General features: G+C 27.1%; 1 protein-coding gene across 1 annotated transcript; it reads right to left on the bottom strand.

Annotated features, from left to right (window-relative positions):
• Positions 1-976: 976 nt before the first annotated feature.
• LOC124930663 (protein NRT1/ PTR FAMILY 6.3-like) lies at positions 977-6934 on the bottom strand. The gene is made up of 4 exons (XM_047470997.1): positions 6775-6934; positions 6401-6618; positions 4892-5472; positions 977-2027 (listed from the first exon to the last, which is right to left on the bottom strand). Exons 1-4 carry the CDS (start codon positions 6872-6874, stop codon positions 1151-1153), a joined length of 1776 nt encoding a protein of 591 aa, XP_047326953.1. The 5' UTR covers positions 6875-6934; the 3' UTR covers positions 977-1150.
• Positions 6935-8933: the final 1999 nt, after the last annotated feature.

The raw sequence follows: 8933 nt of genomic DNA, 5'->3' as shown, positions 1-8933 counted from the left end.
AATCATATCAAAAGGTGCTAAGGAATTAGAATCATTAGGAAAAAAAGGTAAAGCGTGTCCTTTAGAAAGCTTACAAGAAACAAAATCAAAACTTTCGGTTTTAATAGGGCCTAAAGAACCACTGTAAATTAAAGAACTCAAACGATCTGTAGAAGGGTGACCTAATCGAGAGTGCCAAATTTGAGAAGTGATAGCTCCAACAAAATTTTGTGATGGAAAAGATAGAGAAGTGAGTTCAAACAATCGTCCAACCTTACGTCCTATTCCAATGATTTTATTTGTTTGAGGATCTTGCACAACACAACCATTACTCAAAAAGTTATGTTAAAACCGAGATCAAATAGTTGTCCAACATAAATAATATTTAACAAAAATTTTAGAAAAAAAAATGTTTAAGGTAAGTACAATATATAAGTTTGAGCGGTACCAATAGTTTGAAAGGGTGAGATTAGTCCACTAAAGCATTATGGGCAGTTGAATAAGCCATGTCACCAATCTTTAATACCTCTTAGTACTTTCTAAACCAACCTCAATCTAATAATAAGTTAGTCTAAATTGATAAAAAAAAATTAATTATTTAATTGGATATAAATGCTTCACTAATTGTGGTTAAACATTTTATCCACAAAATGAAAGTTGGAACATATGCAATCATGAGTTAATAGGAAAAAAAGGTCTTACAAAACATTGAGTTACCTTCCAATCTAAAGAGTTGTGTCCATTTGAAACTCCATTTTTGTAAGTAATTACCATTACTCAATTTCTCCGATTATATGTTCGCACTAATATAAAGTTTATTTATTTTAATATCGTAAATTTATAACCTTAGAAGTTTACTTAAATTAGAATTCTCTGTTAGATTTGAATGGTTAAATTGTAAAATTTTTAAAATCAACTTTTGAATTTGAACTAGACTCATTATTGTCACCTAAATTTTGTTTTCATACGTACATTTATAAGTAAATCAATGAAGCATTACATACAAGAGTAAGTTGGAGAGAGATCTCTCTCCTCTTTTTTCTTTTCTCTCTTCTCCCCTTATGTCACACAGTTTTTTAATAGAAAAAGACAATGCCAAAGAGAGAATTACAACAAGAAAAGTAACCTTATGAAATAGTAACATGAAAAAAAAGAGTTGGTGAGTTAATTTTTAAGCATGGGAAGTAAAATCCTCTTCCTCCAACTCTATCCCTTCAGCAGCAAGCCTCTGATCCTTATAAACATACCACTTAGAAGCCATAATATACAACATAAGATTCACCACACTCAAAATAGTCAACAACCAATAGAAATCGTTCAATTTCCCTTGGTTCAAATTGTCGGCCAGCCACGGTTTTCCTTTCGTTGCCATATGCACAATACTCACCAACAACGAGCTAAAGAAAAACCCTAAAGACAACGTGCTCAAGAACAACCCCGTGCTCATCGTCTTCATCCCCTTCGGACACTCCCTAAGAAAGAAATCGAGTTGACCCATGTACGTAAACGCCTCACCGGACCCCACCAATATAAATTGAGGGATAAGCCAGAACACACTTAAAGGGATCACAGCTGTTGGATCGTCGGATAGACCGTTAGAACGGGCTGCATTGAGCCTCTTAACCTCAGTCATGGCGGCCGCCACCATGGCGAGTATCGAGAAAATGAGGCCAACACCAATGCATTGCAAAGGGTTCATGCCTCGGGGATTCTTGAGGAGTTTTCGTGTGATTGGAAGAATGATGAAGTCGTAAATGGGGACAGTTAGAAGGATGCTTCCAACGAAGAATGCGGTTAGGGAAGCCGGTGGGATTTCGAAGGACTTGCCAATGTGACGGTCCATTGTGGTGGCTTGGGAAACCGAGAAAGTTGTCATTTGGGCATAGACGGTCCAAAACATGATGGTTGTGCCCCAAATGGGCATCATTCGAATAACCATTTTAACTTCTTCAACATCCGTTAATGTTGAAATCTCCCATTTGTTAACCACCGGGGTTCCTCGATTGGATATGATTTCATTGTTATTGATGGCAGCCTTGTCCATGAATCTGTCCAAGTAACAAGAAGAGTTAATTGCGGGTTGTTTTTAGCTTAGGAAATTTGGAAAAAAGTGGTTTAGATATTAAAATATTCAATAATTTGTATTTTATCTTCTTTTTTCTTAAATGCATATTATCTTTCATTAAAAACTATAGTAAAATGAAAGAAAAATAATAATAACAAATAACAAGTTGTATTAATTAGAAAAAAACAAGAAAGTTTTGATTTGCATATTTGCATGGGCTCTCATGTCTTGATATTTGATTCCTTTAGATTAGACATGCCAACTATTAGGTTTAGTTTGATTGTATCTCATATTTGATTTAATTAGGTTCAAAAAATTAAAACAATTTAGAAAATAGTCTCAATTAATAATTGTTGAAAAATAAATTTTATAGCAAATAAAAAAATCGCATTATCATTTAAATAATGATATATCAAATAAAAATACACTATAATCTCAAGAATGATCTTGAAAATAATTTATATTAAAAAAATCAATACTATATCACATAAAACAATTATTTTTAATTTTAATTTTAACTTTAACAAAGATGCACAAAAAAAAAAAATCAATTTTAAATAGAATCAATTATTGTAGTGACATAAAATATCAAAGATTTAGAAATAATGTTTTGAATTTAAAGATTATATTATTGTTATTATTATGGTCATCATAATAGAATGGCCAATTGGACAAGGGGTCATGGCCTATTCTAGGACCCCTTACAAATTATTTGATAAATTGCATTTAATATAAGGACAATTTTCCTTAGAGCTTCTTTCATATTCATGATTTATTTTCAAATAAATTAAATTATTATGGAATAATTTAATTATTTAGATAGAGTAATAAAATACTTTTATTTGGGTAAAACACATTATAACTATTATATTTGATATTTTAATTAAGAATTTTATGAAATAATTAAATTTATATAATAAACATCAATCAAGCCATTATTTTATAAATCAGTCCATAATATATATATATATATATATATATATATATATATATATATATATATATATATATATATTAGAATTTTAGAATTTAATAGGATTTTCTGTTATTACTCTATTTTGATCTCTTTAATTTAAAATATTTTTAGTAAAAATTAAATTTATGGTTTTTAATCATGTAAACATTGAACTATCTTAATAGGTTTAAATTATTAATTTAATTTTACATATTAAAATATTTAAAATATATAAGTTTCTTAAGATCATAAACTATATACCAATCAAAGATATTTAAATATTAGAGTAATGCTTTTTAAAAATACATATTTCCTTTACCAAATTTAAAAAACATTATAATATATTATTTTATCCCTATAATTAATGATTGGTCAATGCTTCTGACTTCCTATTGGCTGGCTGACACATGGTTTCAATTCCCATGTTGTTTTCACTTGCAACAATTTTTTATTTAGATATAGTTAATAAAAATACTTTAATATTAAAGTGTTTAATTATTATGAATTATTTTTTAATTTCTCAGATATCTAATTTAAAATTTGTAGTATTTAAACACAACTAAATTATTAAAATATTTTATTATATTCCTATCAAATTGATTTTTTGACCTTGTTTCCCCCCTTAAATAACCTAACTATTTATAAGTTATAACCATCATCAAAATGAGATTTTTTTTAATTATTGAAATAAGCTCATATCAAACAAGACCTACTATGAAAACATAGCATAAACCATTTGGCATTGAGAAATTGTTTGATGAGTTATTTAAAGATTTTTACTCAAAAACTCATATAAAATAAACCCCAATAATCAACATCATACAAGCCCTAAGCATGGCTCTGCCACCACTAGTTATAATCAAAAGAAGCCAAACATAGGTTTGAAAAAATAAAGATGAAGGTGATGTTGATTGATGTGTTTATTAGCCAAGTTGATGATTTTGTCTACCAAACAGGCGCACAAAGACAAACCAAACCAATTGGGTCCTCTTCTAAAATTGACCATTCACTACACTTTTGTATAGTTTTTGACAAGTGGGTTCAATAATTAGGCCTTGTTTGGTTTATAAGTTATTTTCAATTGTTTGGTATAGATTATTAAAACAATATATATTGAGTCATTTTGATGAAAAATATAAACATTAAATATATTATTATTTATTTCTTACAAAAAAATAGTTGATAATTTAGTAGACAATGATAAATGAATGCAGCATTCCATGGCTAATAAATTTTAACTAAGACCTTGTTTGATTTTTAGGTTTTTGGGTTTTTGTAAGAAATTTTACTTAAAATTTAATCATCATTTCATCCATTTAATCATTATTTTATTTATCAAAATACAAAACTACCCTTTATTTAATTATTTAAAATTAATTTATCATTTATTATATAGAGAAAAAAATAAGTATATTTTTGTTAATAAACAGATTTTTTTTATCAAACATGTTTTTTTTCCAATATGATAAAACTAAAAAGAAACCAAAGATCAAACAATCACTAAGAGTTTTTTATTTTATTTTTAATTTTACTCAAAATTCAAACAACTATATCTTTTAAATTATTAAATAAATCAATTCATTAATCAAAATATTAAAATATTCTTATTTTAATTTTACAAAATTTAATTTTTAAATACCAAAATACATTAATTCAAACAATTAAACTCCAACAACTTATTTTTTCAAACAATATTTTTAATAAAAATCTTCAAATAACCAATATCAAACAAGCTCTAAATCTATTTGAAATGAGTTTAGACCTATGTAATATCCTTCCAAACTAACTAAGAAGTTATTTGATGTAAGATTATTTCAAATTCAATTCAAATAAATCAATCATTTTTATTAAAAAAAAAACCATTAAAATTATAAAAATTTATCAAATCTAACCTCAATTGCTCAGTCCTTGGCAACTTTTGTTTCTTCTTGTTCTTGTTCTTGATTTCATCACCTGGCAAATCATCAATATCAAAAAGCATAGTCGAATCCAAAGGCAATTCCATCCCTCTTTTCTTCCAAGCCGCCACAAAAACCGCAGCAATCTGTGTCAAAGGACTCCCAACCAATTTCCTAAACCTATATCGTCTTGTTCCCGACAAGAACACGATTAACCCAATAACAATGGCACCTGCACAAATTCCATATCCCCATTCCCTTCCCAAATTATCTTGTATGTAAACTAGTACTGTCACAGCTAAAAGTGATCCAATACTTATGAAAAAGAAGAACCAATTGAAGAAAGACGACATCTTTATTCTCTCTTCTTTATCTGTTTCGTCGAATTGATCGGATCCGAATCCGGATACGCTCGATTTAAGCCCACCCGTGCCGAGTGCGGTTAGGTATAGAGCTAGGAATAGTATCAAGAGTTGGTTGCTGGTGGCCGGAATGCAGGATGATGGGTTCTCGCCGGAGCATTTTGGTGGTCGGAGGTTGGGAATTATGGTTGATATTGTCAAGATGGTTACACCCTGTCATAACAAAAGATTTCATTGAGGAATAGTGATTAATAAGTTAAATGAAATTATCTGAATTTTAATTATTTTTGTTGGGTTAAAGATGAACTAAAACAATAAAAATTAGGGGTTTGTTCGGATTTAGGTTATGACATCTAGGTTATTGTAATAACATGATTATTGAAAAAAATAATGGTTAATAATGATTTTGAGGAAATAGATATTTTTTTGGCAATAATTTAAAATATGAGGTATTTTAATATTTTGGTTAATAAATAAAGTCATAAAAATAGAAAAAAAAAATAGATAACTTTTTCTAATTTTGATTAACCCAAATGAATATGAAAAATGAATCTTGTCAAATAATAATTTTGTAGTGTAAGAAAAATTGTAGAAATTATTTTACCCTTACACTCATTAATTTATAAGATTCAAATTGTTTTTTTATATTACTCTTATATATGACAAGTTAATTTATTTATAAATTATAGATTAATTAAAAGCTTGTTTGGATTGCGTTATTTAATAAAAAAAAATTTGGTTAAAAATATATATAGAGAATATTTTAATAAAGAGATAAGTGAGAAAATTTTACATTATTTAAATAAACCAATGGGTTATTCAAATAAATCATTATCCAACAATACCCAAAAAATTATTTAAATAATCTTGTCTATTAAAGATTTTAAAAAACAAACGGGGTCTTAGTTTCTTTAAAAGATAAAACAAATTTGACTGATTGAGATGGAACCAAATAATAAAAAACCCAAATGGGTCTTTTTTAAATATAATATGTTTGAGTATTTTGAGTGACGGTAATTAATGAAAGTATAATCTCTAATAAATAAAAAGAAACACTTAATTATTTAGATGAGTTTAAATAATAATATATGTAATCAAAATAGAATCTTGTTGGTGTTAGAAACGTGAGTAAATTGCTTACCGTTGCTTGTACTGCGGCAAAAATAGCAATGGTTAGATACCGACCAAGGAAAGTGTCGGCAATAAAACCACCAAGGAGACAAAGCATGAAAGATGTGCCGAGAAAATTAGTGGTTGTATTAGCGGCGGTTGCATTCCCGACGTGCATTGTTCCGGTCATGTAGGTCACCAAGTTCACGGCAATTCCTAGAGTCGTTAACCTTTCACAAGTCTCCACACCTACAAACAATAAAAAACATATATATTAAACTCGGGTTAAAGTTTAATGATCATTCTATTCTATATTTTAATCGATGTATAGAAAGAGTGATAAAAATAGATCGATGAAGTGAAACGAGGAAAAATATTGAATTCTACGAGAGAATAATTAGGAACCTAGGATCATGGCGGCGCTTGTCCAGCCGCCGGAGGAGGATTTCAGGGAAGGGCGACCCTTATAATCATAGGCATCGGGTTGAGTCTTAGAATCTTCCATTAATGTTGATGGGTGGAGAGAGAAAAAGAGAGAGATGAAGAGAGAATATGATGATAAAGTGAAAGATGAAAGTATGATAGAAATGGGACAAGAAAAGAGTTCTATTTATAGCAAAAAATTTAAGTAACACCTTTTAGAATATTCTTAATTGTTAATTATAATAAATTAATCAAAGTTAAATAAATTAGTGATGATTAATAAATTAATATATTAAGAAGATTCAATTATTTGTATAGAAAAAATATAAAAAATATATAGAAACAAAAAGAAAAACAAGACAGGTTGTACAACATAGTTTCGAGCTAGTAAATTTTCGAAAGAGGCGATTAGTTTTTCGACCGATTGTATCAATTTTCCGAAACGAATATGAGAAAACATTATGAATGATAAATATTTGAGGATTAAGATATTTTAGATTCAATGGTTTTTTTCTTATGAAATAATCCACTAAAAAATAGTCGGGATAGTTATAAAAAAGTCTAGGTATAGTGAATCTTAGTTATAGTTCAAAAGAGACTCATTAATCACACTTCAATTATAGAACATTAATTGACGTCATGTAATAGTGACCCTATTTGAAATAATTTTTAATGTATAATTTTGAAAAAAAAAATGTTAATAAAATTTGACAAAAAAAGTGAAAATATCAAATATTCTTGAACAAATCTAATTACAAATCAATTTATTAATATATTTTCAATACAAATCCAAGTATCCAACTCTAAAAAGTGTTTTGGAGTTGCCCATGTGATCAATTGATATTCAACCACGGTTAAAAATTATTTAAAACAATCAAACCAATATATATAATAGAAGTGCATAATATATAACTACAAATATTTATTCTTACCAGGTTCCTTCTGGTGCATTTTAATATATATTGTTGGTTGACTTTAATACTTAAATCATTTGTTATATATATATGGCTTAGATCTGTGTATGAGTAAATTTAATAATGAAGAAATATGTAGAGAATTAATACATATATATATATATATATATATATATATATTAGGTATATAATAACATAATATACAAGGTTTCTACAATTAAAATAAAATTATTCTCTCCACAATAATAAAAACTGATAATTAAATTAAAATAAAAAATAAAAAATAAATCTGTCAATTAATATACGAGTCAATCCAAATGTCATATAAATTACTATATTAATATACAAAAATATAAATATAAGTGCATTATTAATGTTTAAACTATACTTTTAACATTGTTATTTAACCAATGAGACTAAATATATTTATTAATTAATAATACATATTCTTAATTTAACTTGAAATAACCATTGAATTTGTGTTTACTTGTTTGATTAGTTTGATTATAACTTAACTGAAACTCTAAATTTTAAATTAAATGTTGTTTTGGCCGGTAAAGTATCTGTGTTTAAATTCTTTAAAATTGATTTTTTTTTTTCTTAATTGATAAAGTTTATATATAAATTTGACATCTTTAAAATTGTGATTAATTTTAGTATATATTATTATTATTATTATTATTGTGGACTCCCTCAAACTAGCCATCGCATCTCAACATGCAATTGCCAAGTTTTTGTATCCTTTGGAATAGATGTGGAGCCAAATTCTAGCTTAATTTATTATTTTAATAAAAATAATAATAATTTAGCAAAACTTTGTGTATCCAACTTCAACTTTAATAGCGACTTAAGAACTATAATATGAAATTAGGTTAAGATAAATTCGTCTTGAAATTTAATAATCTAATATATATGGTGGGATTAGGCGTTCATACATCATATAACTTTTTTTACTCGAATATATTTTCGGTGGGACTATCATGACCTCACAATTATAACTCTTTTAAATCAAAACATTCTCAATTCAATTCTAAAACTTTTGATCTCTTAAATTGAACCTTAACGTTTGAGTATCAAGTAAGTTAACATCAAAATTAAGTAGTAAAAATAAAGTCAAAGAAAGTACTAAGAGTTAACTAAAGGTAATGTTTTTCATACCCTCTTGTGCTAAAATTCGTCTTTCAAGCTTCTTTATGTTACTTTCGTGATTGAATTAATAATTTTTTT

This window comes from Impatiens glandulifera, chromosome 3 (genome assembly GCF_907164915.1).
Source record: "Impatiens glandulifera chromosome 3, dImpGla2.1, whole genome shotgun sequence".
Classification (NCBI taxonomy): Eukaryota; Viridiplantae; Streptophyta; class Magnoliopsida; order Ericales; family Balsaminaceae; genus Impatiens; species Impatiens glandulifera.
This window is presented reverse-complemented; position numbering and strand designations above follow the sequence as displayed.

Coding starts and splice junctions, on each gene's coding strand:
- LOC124930663 (XM_047470997.1), bottom strand. CDS start 6,874: ATGGAAGATTCTAAGACTCAACCCGATGCCTATGATTATAAGGGTCGC. Junction 5,473..6,400: donor TTGCCGCAGTACAAGCAACG/GTAAGCAATTTA, acceptor TTGTTATGACAG/GGTGTAACCATCTTGACAAT. Junction 2,028..4,891: donor CCAAGGACTGAGCAATTGAG/GTTAGATTTGAT, acceptor TTACTTGGACAG/ATTCATGGACAAGGCTGCCA.